The sequence below is a fragment of the Eucyclogobius newberryi genome, unplaced genomic scaffold (genome assembly GCF_026437365.1).
Source record: "Eucyclogobius newberryi isolate DKJ021-1_F unplaced genomic scaffold, fEucNew1.0.hap1 SCAF_8, whole genome shotgun sequence".
Classification (NCBI taxonomy): Eukaryota; Metazoa; Chordata; class Actinopteri; order Gobiiformes; family Gobiidae; genus Eucyclogobius; species Eucyclogobius newberryi.
The window spans coordinates 7639837-7656300 of record NW_027316500.1 but is presented as its reverse complement, the minus strand read 5'-3'; the positions used below and the strand labels follow the sequence as shown (position 1 = coordinate 7656300).

Here is a 16464-nt window from a genome sequence, read left to right as displayed (position 1 = left end):
TCTTTGGTTTTGTACTTTTTACTTGTACTTGAGTGATAATAATGATTTAAAGTAATATTGGAGGATGTATAATGCATTTTGGCTACTTTACCCGCCTTTGTAAATGGTTAATAGTTAGAGAATAGTTTACTTTTTTTTTTCTTCAAATATACACTGGAATATTGATAAGAGTTTTAGTAAACAGCAATTTATACAAATGTAAAAAAGGTAAAAGATGAAAATATACAAACGATTGTTTTGGTGGTCACATTTCAGTTGGTGCAACAATTCAAGGTATTCATATAAGGGGACAAAGGGAATGGAATGCTATATTTGGGTTTCTATTATTTTCATTGACGCCACAAAGTTATGTTTGGTATCAAGTTGTTGGTTCATATCAGGTTTTCAATTTCAAAACCGCTGTAGTTCCAAAATTAGGATGCGTCAAAATGACAGAATGAACAAGGTCCTTTCACATAACAATCAAAACGATTTAAGGAATGTTAAAATCAATACACATTTTTAAGTTCTATGAGTACTTTTACTATTTTACATGCATGTATAGTAGTATGGTACAGGCTTAAAGTCTTCTTATTCCACAGTCTCAACCCACAGATTGACATACGAACACATATTGCACCTACAAGTGTAATGTTATGATCACTTTTCTCCCCAGAATGTTTTAGAACAGTTATGATGACAAACTATGTAACTGCCCCTCACTTCCATACAAGGCCTGTGACGTGGCCTGTGGGCGGGGCTTCGTCTTCAGAGCTCCTTCTGTTCTGAGCAAACCGGAACGTTCAGCTGTCAACTCACCAAAAACATGGCCGAAAACAAGTCCTTTACCATTGTGGAGTATTTCGGCGGTGACAGCGGGTACCAATGTGGCTACTGCAAAAACTCAGTGGGAAACTTTTCCAATGGTAAGTGCCCGCTCAGAGGAAATAAACATTGCTGGCTGCTAGCTAGCTGCAACATGCTAATGCAACAGCTAGCTCATGTTTGAAATAGTTGCAGTTCTCAGGAGGTTTTACCAAGTAATGCGAAGCAATCAAGTTTTATTTTGGTCTTTTTTTAACGTATGTACCACCGTATTGACTTGGGGGGGGGGGATATGGTTGATGAAAAATGATGGCGTCACCTTGTGTAAATGGTCAAAAAGGCTAAGTGTTTGTCTGCTACTTGGCACTTTACTTTTTAACTTTCACTTTAGAAAGGGTGACGAGTCTAAAATCGAGTCTATTTACAAAGCAAACATGTACATTTAAGTGGCTAAAGAAATACTGAAAAGTGAGTGCATAATGAAGCTTATTACCTGCTGTTGTGGTGCTGTTTTCTTCCTGTCCTTGTCATCAGTGAAATTACACCTGTGTCTTACTGTAGCTGTGCATTTGTTGGTGGGATATTTTGGTAATCTGCTGGAGTGAAAGGATCAAAAGGACTGTGTAACTCTAGATTTGTGCTTGGATTGAATATGAGAAGTTTCAGCATGGGTGTGTTTACTGTAAGTGTAAGTCAGTAAAACATGTAGCAGGGTTTTGGCTTTGGTGTAATGTAAGGCTGATATTATTAATCAGAATAATCCTGGCTATCAAGTGAGCATTATCTGGACAATACAGACTCTAAAACGCATGCAAAAAAAGTTCCTAACATAGACAGCTGGTTTATTACATAAAAATATCAGTATTCATCAATTCACGTCATTCAAAAATATTCTATCTACAAGCGTTTCAGTCACCATATTTTGAGCTTTATTTGGTTGAAATAAATGCATAAATCCTAATGTGTAATATGATTCATTAAGTTGCCATTGAAAAAAATAATCACTGACAACTAGTCGACTACTAAAATAATAGTTAGTTTAAGCCCTGTCCATGGTTTTCAAAGTGATGAAAATCTTGCTCTGTTACCATTGCGATGAACAATGAAAAATACAATATTAAACCTTCTAAATGTTGCACTACATAGGTGCTATTGACTTTTGCCCATTCAAGATACATAATATTTTGTTTTTAACTGTTCATCTCTCTGAAACCCATGGATTAAAAAAAAATGGTGACAGGACCTAATGATTGATAGGTAACACTTATGCTTAAATTGCATTATGTAACTTGTACCTCACCTGCTTGTCCCCCTTGGAATGTCCCGCAGTATGGCATTAAGGAGAAGATGCCACCTGACCAAGGAAAGTCAGCTCTGTGGAGAGGCAAAGTATTTTTGAGCGATAAAAAACACATGTAATTAAGCAAAACAATTACGAGACAGGCAGGTGGTGAACCTTACACCTGAAAAATTACATGGTACACCCTTTAATGCCATTTGAACCATTGGCTTCATCAGGGATACAGAGACTTATGTTAGATCTCAGAAAAACACATTAAAAAGTTAAATTAATGGTACTGTTTGTGAATTAATAATTGATGTCAATCCAAGACAACCATCCTCATAACTGACAAGCTCTTCAGTTATGTTTCAAGACGTTTTAGTGTAACTTTATTTGACAGCCAAAATGTGGATACAGTCTGGAGATTGTATCTTTAATGAGGTGTCTGGCTGTTCCTAATGCAGCAGTGGGCTGGAGCAGAGTCTAATCTAAGATCAGAGGTAAGCTGCACATGTTACGTGATCACCCAGAGGAGGAAGTCTGCCCCTGCTCACCTGCTGTGTATGTGTCGTGTCCTTAACGATAATGAGCAGAGTGAATGTTTCCTGGACTGTCTGGCACACTCTGTAAGCTCTCTTGTGATGGATGCTTTCCAAGTTTTGTTGTTGTAACAGTAATTAGGTAATGATAACTAGCTACTAAACACCAGGCCTGGCATGTGACCCGAGATACTTTTGTAATGCAATTTTCACTAATGTTCGAGCCAAAATTGCTTGAGTAATGTGACTGTTTTATTTTGTACATGTTATCATTTATTTTGTACAGTGAACCTTTTTAGATGCATTACAAACCAAATTAAGGTTGAAATACGGTGACTGAAGATCCTATTTTTTTACATTTTGATTTAACAATGCCACTGTCTTTGTTATAAAAAGGTCTTTTCGTATTAATTTTAGAGTCTGTTTAGTCCATTTAATGATTATCAAAATGTTATTACAATTGTTTTTTTTAAATGATCGACTATGTACAATTAATTGCTGCAGCCCTAGTTATTATTGCATTATGTAATGATTCCCAGCTCTAGTTTTGATATTGGAAGCTTTTTCCTTTAGTATCAAAATCAAGCTTGAAATTTCTGTCAACACTTCTATCAACCACCAATGACAAATTAAAAACCCTACGTCCCTCATGTCCCCGGTGCTGAACACAAGTCATTGTGGTTCCGTGTTTGAGAGGAAGCTACAGAAAGGATCAAGTGTGAACTGCATCATCAGATATGCCATTGATCACTGCAGCTGCCGTGGAGCTGAGGTCAACAGAGCCCTGTGAAACCGCTCTATTGTAATGAGTTATCGCCAGCAAACCTTAAACTGTAAGAGAAAGGAACATAACAACCACACTTTGGTTTTCTTTTGCAAATGTACACAGCCTATAGACATGGGTTTATCATGAATGCATTTTTAACAATTACAGTACATTAGAAGTGCAGTGTTATGGTGCATGGGGCCTGGCCAAATGTGGTTTAATAGAGCCTGCACTGTTAATTATACATATATACTATACTGGTAAAATGTATTATTATATCATATCCTGTAGTTGGCCTGTGTTTTCATCTTCTGTTTTATGTAATTTCTGAATATTCACTTTTTTTTGAAGGACTCTAAACATAAATAGAAACTTTGCTCTTATGATGTATTTATTTTAACACAAACTCAACAATGACGATAACGTAACTGCAGATTCTGAGGAAGTTTCATACGTTTTTGAGACGAGTTAACAAGTCTTTTCAGAGTTTTGCGCTGGGAAACGTGCTCTAAACATAAACATCACATTGTTTTCATTCTTCACAAAGGCTGTGGGAACATGACCTGTTGGGTAATATTTCCGGGCTTGTTTTATGTTCCTTTGTAAAGAAAAGGAACAAAAAACGTTATTTGTACAGTAACAAATAAGTGGCTTCTTTTGGTTTTTCTACAGGTATGTGGTCGCACACAATGACAGTGCAAGATTATCAGGATCTAATAGACCGAGGCTGGAGACGGTAAACCTTGTTTGTTCCTTTTTTGGTGAAGTGTTTCATCATTTGAATTTGAGTATTTAACCCTTTTTTAAAAAAAAAAAAATTCATTATTTTATTTTTATTTTACAGAAGTGGAAAATATGTCTACAAGCCTATATTAAACAAGACGTGTTGTCCACAATATACTATTAGGTAATCTGTCTTTTCATACAGTAAATTACATGCATTCGAACATTATTATATCAAACAGTATTTTGTAAATTGTGGTCATGGCGGTGTTTTTCTTTGTCCAGGTGTCATGCACTTAAATTCCAGCCTTCCAAATCCCATAAGAAAATCCTTAAAAAGATGAGCAAGTTTCTTTCTAAAGGAGACCTACCGAAAGGAGAAGGTGAAGATGGTAAGACTCTGTTCAGACTCATTTTTTCATATATTTGATGTACAGTATTGGATTGTGCATTTCAGAAAAAAATATCAAAAAAAGTCGCACCAGCCAAAAAATGCATAATAGAGAAGAAAAAAAAACATATACAAGTCGCACTGGAGTATGAAATGCGGTTGCAAGTGTGAAAATAACAAATAATATCACATATAAGTCGCTCTGGAGTATAAGTATATAACTGTAAATGTAAGTATAAGTCGTACCCCGGCCAAAACTATGAGAAAACGTATAGTCCGGAAAATACAGTATTATTTTTCTATTGAAATCTCGTCTATTTATTTCCATTACAATTTTACAGTTTAGGTTATGGTGGTCCACTGTTTCTTTGGGATCAATAACGTATCTAATCTATTGTGTTAAAGGCAGTATGGATGATTTTTTGGCGATTTGGGAACGCAGGCGGAAGTGCGCATGCGCACTCCCCCGTGTGGACTGGTACAACACACACGTGCGTTTGTTTATTAGCGCAACGGATCGCATCACATCTCTCGTCTCCCGTAGATTTCTGTCCACTTCTGCGTCTTTCTCCGTCTTCATTTTGCCCCGTACACTGAGGGAACTATATTATGATAGATCCATGCTCTTAGGCACGCGGAAACATGGGGACGAGCCTGACGCGGCTGCAGGTGAGCGATAGGTGCGTTTTATGATTGATACGTGGCAGGACAAATGATTTATCCACGCCACAAGGAAATCTGATAAAAAAATTGCTGAAAAAAATCGTCCATACCACCTTTTAATTTGATATACCGGTAGACTAAAATGTATTGTTTGCGTAAGTGACTCTGAATTTGAATAATTTTCAGGGGAGTCAATGGTGTGCGATGTAGCAGGTCCTCGAGAACCCAGAACCTCATGTCCGTCTGAAGCCGAGTGCCCCTCGATCTCAGACATCCAGAAGGAGGACTGTCCCGTCGCAGCTCAAGGGCAGGAGGAGCAGGAGACACCCACAGCAGCCGCAGCACCCACAGCAGCCGCAGCACCCGCAGCACCCACAGCAGCCGCAGCACCCGCAGCACCCACTGCACCCACTGCACCCACTGCACCCACTGCACCCACTGCACCCACAGAGGCAACTCCGAATGATGCATCTGTGCCACCAACAACCTCTGCTCCTAAACAAGGTAAAGTTGTTCTTATTTACTTGTACAAAGCTTCATCTGTTTGAATTGTCTGACTAACTATTTCAAATGTAATCTCATCAACAAAACAATTGAAACGGTTGTCAGCAGTGAGATTATGCACTTTACTAATGGTTTGCATGGATACAAAACAATGTGCTGTTGAGATTTGCGTCCCTCTCAGGCCGCAGCACAAATTTAGCATGTGGAATCTAATAAATATGCAAAACAGGATTAGAGCAACATTTGAGGTGCAGACAGTTTTGTGATAATGTTCTGTGGGTGCTGCTTGATTAATAAACAAAACGGTGTAAAAATGTAGCAGGTTTACACATCAATGTGGCGTTTAAAAGGATTTCAAATGATTTTGTAAGGCTCGTTCACAAATTTAAAATCATATTTTGGGGCGGGAAGAGGTTATGAAAAGACACTTAACCAGTGACACTTGCCTGGATTCACATCTGTATCACATTGAGCTGGATCAGTTGACCATGTCCATTTAAAGTCCTTTGTAAAGGCCTCGTGACCTGTGCACGAAGTATTGATGAAACGGTGTCTGTGCTGTCACGTCATTACGTTTCAAACTTTACATTCGAGAAGGCTGAGTCTGTTCTCCCAAAGGAGCAACAGCAGAGCCATATGCACAGTTGCACATAGTTTGCTCATGCAGTAAACTAATTCACAGATTTATCAAATTTGCGCCACTAATAATATGCAGTTTCTGATGGTAAATAAGGTGCAACATGCCTACAAAATAGCATGTGCACAATTGAGCAATTTAGTCAAGTAATTCTTGCTATTTAGCACCTGTCTCGGGGCCCGGTCACACTTGCTGGGATTGGTTCACTTGAAGTGAACTCTGTAGCAGTTGTCCTCCTGTTAGTACAGTTCACTTGGACAAGTGTGAATGTGAATGTTCCCTTAGTAAATCTGACCCTTGATCTTTAGTTTGACAAACCGTATGTGTTGTTATCATACATGTTGAAAGGAGGGGCCACACACTGCACATAAGATAAGAGAAAAAGCAGAGTCCAGTGAAAACAAGAGGGCAAAAATCTAATATGCAGTAAACAGAAAATAATGATTTCTCACTCAACGATGACTATATTCTGTGATAAACTGCTGTATTTCCAATGATGACAACTTGTATGTTGAGCCGTCAGACTTAGCAAACCAAAGCTAGTGTATGTTTGCAACACCTGTTTCTTGTTCCTTGTTTATTCACTGTATTTGTATTTACAATCTAACATGAGTAAAAACCATTACATTACACGGAGATTACATCGCGGTAAAGGCAAAAAAAGCTGAATTCTCAAGCAATGTTACTAAGTTGCCAGTAGGTGTCACTCTTCACTGTTTTTTTATTACCATCTTTTGGACTGCAAAGTTGCCCTTTATCACAATCTGGCTTTGGCTTGAACGTCTTTCCCATTTTTCTTATTATAACAACATCTCTAGCCAGTTCTCTGTTTTGTCTTAATTCCACCAGAGCAAAAGTATTGCAGTAAGTCACCCCTGGAGCACTGGTTGGCCTTAACCACTTTTTGGATGTGTTTTAATGGGGTCAGGTGGGTGGTGAACAATCCAAATGAGCGTCCGCATTCAAACCTGATGTTGGACGCTATTCCCAGATGCAGACATAAACATTAGGTGGAAAATTTGAGCGGTGCCAGTGGGTCTATATCACTCTCGCATGTGTCCGCACCAAAGCCCCTTCTGTGCTGAAATAAGAGGCCTTTTCAGGAGGCAAGAAAGAGGAAGCGGGAGGATTTACTGTGTCGAGCCGCTGGTTATCCGTTCCTCCCTCGTTCACGTCCAACACAAACCACCTGGATGTATCTTCTCTGGCTTTACGGCTGCGGCGCTTTATGGCTTTGGGCGCGATCCAGAGGTAGCTTGAGAAAATGTGGTTCTCCATCTGCTGCAGAGCCCACGTAACGCAGTGCCAGATGTAAACGCACTGGGGAAGATGTAATATGCATTGTTTAGGTCTGAAAACGAGCTGTAAGCATATGTGAAATCACTGCTGGAACTTTGCTGGCATGCTAGGCTAAGCTAAAGTATTGCACCTCGATCAAATATAACGTTACTTATGTGAATCATATAATTGCTGCGTGATTATGGAAACAATTATCCGATTATTTGGTGAAGGAATTTGTTATGTATTGTGAAAAGTTAACCTGTGGACTAGAGGAAGAATAGATCTCATGTTTTAGTAGTGTTTTGTGATTAGTAGTAGTAGTTTTATTTAGTTTGAAGTAACAGTGTGGTTTACTCTTCCCACTGAGTGTAATTTTATAATGACAAAAGATTTATGTTGACAGCAATACATTATTTGAACATTTAAACTTTTATACACTTTGTAATTAGATATATTACCACAATCTATGCACTATTTAATGTTTTTGTCCATCATTAACTCAGAAATAATGATTCAGCATTTGAATACATTTTACGCCCAACGTTTTAGTAATCAAGTAGTAGATTCTCTAAATACTTTCTGATTCTTACTGTTTAATTATTTAATGTATGTAACTATGTAATGTAATTTGAGTTGCCCATTTTACTTGAGTAATAATATAAGGTAAATTAATATATTAAAAGTAACATTAATCTTTCTTGACCAATTTTGGGGGAAACAAAGTAGATTTAAGCTGCTCGAAATGTAGAAGATAATTTTATGTATTTATTTTGTAAGTGATTGACACAAAATGGTAATAATAACAATGCAAACTTGTTTTAGAGGGGCTTTTCTATTTGCTACAATCCTTTACACCGAACACCTTTTATGGCAGCCAGTCAAATAGAGGCCTGAGCCTTGGCCGCCACAACCACTTTCTCTTGTGTTGGACACCTGCCAGAGCAGAAGTCTGTCCACAACCTCTTTGTCCGTAAACCTCTGGAGATGTCTGCGTTCAGCCTCATTTCAGTAATGTGAGCAGAGGTGACTCAGCGCCAGTGTTTTGTCTGTTCCTGTGTGCGTCCTCCAGCAGCAGGCGGACACATAATGCCTCTCTCCTGGACGGTTTACACCCAGGACACCTCTTGGGTTTGAGTGAATGCGCTGGGACGCGAGGAGGAGAAAGTTGTCATGCATTTATGACGTGCTAATGGCAGCAGAGGAAAGAGCAAGTCTAACACAGGAACTACTCTGACAGGCTTTAGCTCCTCGATGTCTTCCAGTGTCTGTTTGTGTTTGTCGGAGATAGTAGAAAAGCCAAGAATTGTACTTTACTAAGCTTTCATTTCGAGATACCAGTAATTGGGAAAAATGGTCACTCTCATAAAAATAAAGTAAGAGTAAATAAATGAATGAAATATTATTAAATGTATTCTTGTTTAGGCATTAATCATTGTTATTGCACTACTGTAATCATACAATAAATACCATAAAGGTACAAAGTAATTGCCCAATATTTAGAATATTTTCCCAAGCGTACTGTCATTTAAATGTTATTTCTCAAGTGCAAGTTAAAAGTTTAACACTTTCAAACTGCACTCGGGATTAAAATGTTCTCAAAAATAAAATGAATGCATTTCCGGGTGTGTTAACATTTGCACTCACACTACATCAAAAATGTAGACTAAACTAGGACTAAACCCAGACCTTAACCAGGACTGAACCAGGACTAAATCAGGACTAAATCAGGACTAAACCAGGTCTAACCCAGGTCTAACCCAGGTCTAACCCAGGTCTAACCCAGGTCTAACCCAGGTCTTACCCAGGTCTTACCCAGGTCTTACCCAGGTCTTACCCAGGTCTTAATCAGGACTAAATCAGGACTAAATCAGGACTAAATCAGGACTAAATCAGGACTAAATCAGGACTAAATCAGGACTAAATCAGGACTAAATCAGGACTAAATCAGGACTAAATCAGGACTAAATCAGGTCTAACCCAGGACTGGACCAGGACTAAACCATTTCTACCTCAGGACTAAACTGAGCTCAAGCTCAGACTGAACCAAAGCAACATTTTAGGGGGCATTCAAACTTTTTAGATTTACACTTGGGTTGGTCCTGCTCTAGTCATGCTTTAGTTCTGGTCGAGTCTAGATTTAGGGTATGTTCATACTTGTCCTAGATTTATTTGGTCCTGATCTTGTCCTGATCTTGTCCAGAATAAATGTCAGGTTTAGTCCCAGATTAGTTCCAGTTTTGATGTGATGTGCAAATGTGAACGCAGCCTTAGTTTCAGGTTTAGTCCTGGTCTCCTCCTCCTCCTACTCTGGGGAGAGAGTGAGAAAAGGAAATCGAGAGGGCAAGTGAGTCATGTGAGTAATCGGAAGCAGAGAGGCACGTGGGTGATGGAGGATAAGGTCTTTGAGATGAACACAGACCAGATGCTGGTTCCTGTTGGTGCAGCAGATGGCGCTCTGCCATGACCCGGCGCTGTTTATCCAAACTGAAGAAAACCACTCGAACACACTATAACTCTTTGTGACATGTGTTTATATTAACAAACGCCCACTGCAACAAACCTAAAGAGGGTCTTTGGGAAGGAGATACATTATGACATTAGATCTACGGTAATTATTTAAGTATAACTGTGATTATAATGGGTTTAAGTTATTAACAACATTGCTCAGACTTATAATATGCAATTGAAATGGGGGGCAGGTAAACTTATTAACAGTCTTACTCATGTCTCCATGGAGATAGATAGGTATAAGTCCATTATATTACAGAACATTTTATGCACAGCAATGACCATGTATCCAAGCAGGTGGTGGACCCTCCCCCACAAAAGCTTCACTTTCACAAGAAATGTATACACATATACACACTATCTAGGGAATATGAAATGTGTTTAATTAGATTATTGGCATCATCAACAATAGCTGTAAAGATAAATTACAGCTACAATGTCTTTATTTTCATGTTTATAACTATCAGTTATATTTGTTAATATACAGATTTCTGTAAATTATCATGTTGAATATTTGTGAATTTGTCTTTTGAATATTTTTGATGAAGATAAGATGTCATGTTCACTTAAGACAAAAACATCATATTTGGTTCTGTGAAATACTGACATTTTAATATAGCCAGTGTCCTCTTTGTGCTGGTCCCAAACCCTGTCGAGTCTTCAGGTGACTCAAAGAATGAAACGGTTAAAAAACCTTTTGAAATAAGGGCAGTCAATATTAAAAAAACAAAACAACATTTTCGGAGAGCCAGATCACAATTTAGATCATGAAGAACTCATGTACACTTAATCTATCTATATTTGATATATTTTTATTTCTACGATAACATAAAGCCCCAGTACATAACTTTTTAACATTTACTTTTTAAAGAAATAGACATAAATTAATAAAATGAAAGCATGCTTTTTCATTTTTGTTGTTTTTATTGCTCTGAAAAACCTGTGTTCTTACTGTGAGCGGGCTTGCATCTCCACAAACCTGACTCGTACTTGGCCTGGAGGAGCCTTCTACTAATTTCCATGGAAATGTTGTTCCTTTGGCTCTAATATTCCATATAATGGCATAAAACGTTCTGCTTGAAGAATGTTCAGAAGTATGGTTTTAACTGTCTATTTCCATGGATTCATGCAAGTGACGTGTACCCTTCATAAAGTTACACTTTGTCATTATCATCTTCTGAGAGTTCACACTTCACTGTGATTGGTTCAATCCAGCTGTCACTCACTGAGTGGGTGGGGAACGTTTAATGTTTGAGCACAGAGCTGCATTGAATCATGATTTGACAACGTCGCCAACATATCAGATCACGAGTACATTTTGATCTTTTGTTCATATTTTTTTTTCATTATTGCTTTATAGTTTATTTGTTCACTGTCAGTTCCTTCTGTCGTGTTAGCTCAGGGCATGCCTCCGTCTGACGTGAATGAAAGGGCAGCGTTTGAGTGTGCGGTGAATGGCGGCAGCTGGCAATTGGACAGGAAATCGCTCTTGTTTCCTTATTGCTCCAAACAGGATGTGGGCGTGTAAACTGTTGATACGAGATGCCCGAGTGAGAGCCAGAGGGGCCTGGCACTGTCCCAGGAGGAGGATGTGGAGCAGGACGGCGAAGAAAGAAAAATGTTTAGGGAATTCAAGCCTTTCTGTATGGGACAAATATAAACAGTGTATTTCCTCTCGGTAGCAACAGAGACCTCATATTATCTTCATCAGTGCCTGCTTTGGGCCTAACTACACAATACACAATACTTTTACTTTACTCATTCTATTTTGTTGGGGAAATATTTTTTCCGTAGTACGCAGGTTTGTAGGCCAATGCAGTAATATCTACATTGAAATCATTCATATAAATTCATGCATTATAAACAGTGTGACGGTTTATATATTTTTGGTTTGGTTTATGTTTTGCTGCTAATTTAGCCAGGTTTATCTTGATGAAGAAAATCTGAGGAAACACAAGTTTAATAAGTAAAAAGTTTCATTGTGTACCTCTGTCGCCTTAAAAAAATTCTTGGTCAACTAAAATAAATGCTCTATTCATCAATTTGTTGACTAAAAGGTTCGTGGCACTGGCCAAAGTATCTCTATTATTTGACGATTTGTCTGTACCCAAAGTGCACTGACAAGACCGCGAGATTACTAGAGATCACGCAGTTTCAAATGTCTATATAGAAAGCTACTAGTAAACAGCGCATCATCTGTAAAAAGACCAATTAAACTCACCCAGTCTCAAGATAACTCACTACATTCCTTCTCATTTCTGCTGTTGTTGCGATAAATCTATTTAAAATCCCCCCAAAATAATGAGTTGACTGATACAAATGTTGATGGACCAAAACACCATCGACAGCCTTAGTATTGAAATGGTGAGAGAGGCAAGAAATGAAAGCCCTTAACAGTTACACTGTCATAATGTTTCATCTGCATCATGACTTCCAGTTTCTTTTCTTTAGCCTTCACTGACTTTAATCGCTTCTGTGCTAAGCTCCGGCCACATAAAGGTGACGTTATTCACCCACTTCCAAAAAGCCATAATTGAGTTATTACGGCGTCTCTTGCTTGTGTTTTCTCATCTGGAAATGCTTTACTCTGTCCTTCGCAGCTTTAGACTAAACACGGCCCCCTTTTAAAAAAAATAAATAAATCTAAAGCCCCCAACAACCCTTTGAAATGCTGACTTATTTTTGTAAACGTGGGCGTGTTTATCTGCGCACAGGAACGGGAGCGGATCCGACCAGGCCGCCGTGTCGTAAGGCCAAAGACATCCGGAACGAGCGCCGACTTCAGAAGGAGCAGAAGAGGCAGAGCTCGGATGGAATCGCACCCGCCACCAAGCCTCCCTCGTCGGGTCCCTGCCAAAGTAGCCCGCCCAAAAGCCTGGAGGACTTCCTCGACGAGTCCCTGTCCGATAGCACATCTCATGGCCTCGAGGTGAGGTCGACCACACAGTGCAACGCGACTACAACTTTCTTACATCTTTGAGCGGATAAGCATTGGCCTAGTGCAAAAAAATACATTGGCAAATCTAGTTTTGTTTGCTCTTCTTTTATTTATCTGTTTGAAATAGTTCCCCACTGGCAGATGACTCGCACACAACAAAATAACTGCAGAATTCATAAAATGGTCATAAACAATTTAACACCTTCAATAAAAAAGTAATGAGACAAAATAAAAATAATAACCCTACTTACTAGAGCTGCCACTAACGATTACTTTAGTAGTCGATTAGATTGTTATTTCTGTATTGTACATAGAGATTTTTTACATTATCGACCAAGTAAAGGTTGAAATACTGTGACTAAAATCCATTCTATTCATTCATATTCTTTGACATTTTTGTTACGTTATAACAGGTTTTATTCTTATATGCTTTAGAGTCTGTAAAGTCCAGATAACGATTGTCAAAATACAACCGCAATTATGTTTGATAGTTGACTTGTCACAATTAGTGGAATAAATGATTGCAGCTCTACTATTTAAATATCCAATGAACTAATAATAGCTTTTAATCATCCTCATGTGATAGGTTTAATATGCAATGTGGCCTCTATTGGATGGGATTTCACCAACAATAGAGAAAAAACTTACGTCTCCAGACCTGATACAATCAAAACAAACAACAAATACTGGAGTTTTTCTATAGGAAAACTGAACTGTTGCACTTTGACTGATCAGGCTTTAGCGATTTGATTCTACCAAGCTGCAACAGTGCCCTGTAAAGGTTCGAGTGCTTTGTCCCAGTGACTTCACCATGTGTTTATAGAAGTGCAGAGAGGAGATCTGTCCAAAGCCCAATGGAAAACCCACTACATCCCACTTTCAGTTCTACCAAATGACACGCGCGCCGCACAAATCCACTCGAGTTTCCCCAATGATGACATTCAGACCACGGCTAACCACGCGGCCGTAGTCGGAGCAGCGTCTGGTAATTCTCTGGCAAAGTAGAAAGATCTTTGCCCCCCAAAAAAAAAACGTGTTGAGGTCGGTGGAGTAACGTCAACGGAGATTTGAAGCAGATGCAAGGATTATGCAGGCACTTTGGATCATGTTTGTGCACTTTCTCAAAACAAACACTCATCATCGATAGATTTTCAGGCCTTCGGGTTGTTTAATAGTAATAATGAGGGCTTATAGATGCACCGATTTGATTAAGTGCGTAAATTATAGGTTAGGTATTTATTACCTTGCACATAAAGTGTAATGATATGTTTTAGAAATGCAGTTTTCATTTAGTGGGTTGTAAAGGACAACTAACCAGACCGCATTGCATTTGTGGCACTATTAAAACTTTACTTTACTAAAGGAGAAATTGCTCCACTACTTCCTCTGTATTGGAACAGTAAGCGCAATTGTCCATGAACAAGTGTATTAACTTTGTACCATTTGACTGCCACACATTGTAATAATTATCTTTTCTGAACTAAGCTAAAAATAATGAAAATGTTTTGTAATAAATCAAAGAAAACTTGAGCAACACTGCTTTTTATGGTCATTACCAATCCTGCACTCTAACGTTACGCTGAGAAGCCTCTGGGACTCTAAATAATGTAAATATCAAAGGCATGTCACATCCGACAGCAATGATTAAATCTGAGTAAATGTTGTTTACTGAGTCGCCACCAGAGGTCAGTGTGAGAACGTGAATTGGAGCTCTTGGACACCTCGGGGACTTGTGACACTGGGCACAACTCTGTCCCTTAAAGGTTTTAAGGCACACATTTACTTATAGCTTTTTGTTATTCTGAATAGCTGCAAGGTTTGAATCAAAAATTATAAGCAATCTACTTAAAAATGACATGTATTTTCTCAAAGTTCAGAGCAACTATTGTACGTCCTTCAAAGGACATTCTTGGCCGGAAAAAGTGGACATATTATCCCATTTTTATCCAATCTTTTTGACATTTTGGCATATTCTCCTGCTCTATTTGATCCCTCAGTGACTGATGAAAATATAGCCATTCAAAACTTGTCTCAATATTGACATGAAATGCAGCTTTTTCAGACTTATTAGTGGATCATCTTTCTGTCTTTCTGAAAGATCTCCAAAGAGAGTGCACATGGATTGAGACTCGCTCATGTCCAACTCAAATAAACGCCATGAAAAAGTTCATATCTCCACAGTTCAAGGCAGTTTTATAGCACAAGCTCGCGGCCAACAAAAGCTCCCAAGCGTTGAGATGGGTAATTAAATTTGGGCCGTAGCAAGCTAAAATTAACAGCATTTGAATTTCTGCGACAAAAACAACACAGCTACTTTTTCGTCTGTCGGAGGCTTGGTTTGTTAGATATGGAAATTAAAATGTGTGGGCTTCTTGGCTGGACATAGACTACTGTTCACCCCGTTTGACACATTTGTGGAAAAACCAAATCATTACAATTTCCAAATTAAAATTAAAAGCACATTGTTTGTCGTCAGTCTTCACACTGAGGAAAAACCTTTAAAACGTTGTTATTTATTGTCGAAATCTCAAGTTTTTGGCTTCACAGTTTCAAAAGCCTTACATTACCATAAAAAGGAAGGGACAAAAAATATCTTAAATAATGAAGAAATTCAATCAAAACTTTTTATTTACAAAACATGGTGAAGTTACTGGCGGCGATGGGCTCATGCATAAAACAGGCAGCAATCAATTGGCTAATGATTATTTCTCCCTTGAGACGAGGACTCTGCTGCAAAACAGCTTTGATTCTCTTCCTCCACAAACGTCTAATCATTGGAGACGGATAAAAACCCTCTTCAAACCTCAGTCAATAGTGCAAAACTGAGTCTGTAGACTTCGCACTTCAAGGTGAGTCCAAATTATTCTTACCTAACTGTGAGTGACGCATTTAACAACTTTAGTATTATTAATTAAGACAGAATCATTTCAATCTGTTTGAAGCTACTTTCCATCAAAAGTAGCTGCTCATTTTCAGCAACTAACCATTATTTTAATATTCGCCTGGTCACGATTATCATTTTGATTGTTCAAGTAAAAAATTCTTTCTAGTATTAATTAACTGAACAAAGGTGGGAAATGGTGACTAGGGAGTTCCAGATATATAATATTTACAGATAAAGTGTGTTAGTTATTATTTCAAATGTGATATGTTTTATTTATAATTACACATTTTAATTGAACAACGCTTATGTTTTAGAGTTTGTATAGTTCAGATAACAATTAAAAAGATCAAAATACGATTATTTTAACGGTCAACTAGTCCAGATTGTTCAGATTAATTGTTAAACTTTGCTCACTTTTGCACACATTTGGACAGATAATGCCACGAGCCAATGCATGTCACTTTGTTGTATTACTGCTATATTAAACTCTGTATCTTTCTCTTCCAGTGCGTTGTGTTCCTCTCTTTCTCTTTCCTCTCCTATC

The 16464-nt window shown here is 38.3% G+C and overlaps 1 protein-coding gene across 1 annotated transcript in view; it reads left to right on the top strand.

Moving 5' to 3' along the window:
* The first annotated feature begins 734 nt into the window (after window positions 1-734).
* LOC140351474 (arginyl-tRNA--protein transferase 1) overlaps window positions 735-16464 on the top strand; it is a 78179-nt gene continuing 62449 nt past the window's right edge. The window contains exons 1-6 of the mRNA XM_072437323.1: window positions 735-905; window positions 4064-4127; window positions 4236-4298; window positions 4400-4506; window positions 5355-5672; window positions 12813-13032. Coding sequence (XP_072293424.1) covers window positions 806-905; window positions 4064-4127; window positions 4236-4298; window positions 4400-4506; window positions 5355-5672; window positions 12813-13032 — 872 coding nt within the window. The 5' untranslated portion in view covers window positions 735-805. The remainder of the gene's footprint in view (window positions 906-4063; window positions 4128-4235; window positions 4299-4399; window positions 4507-5354; window positions 5673-12812; window positions 13033-16464) is intronic.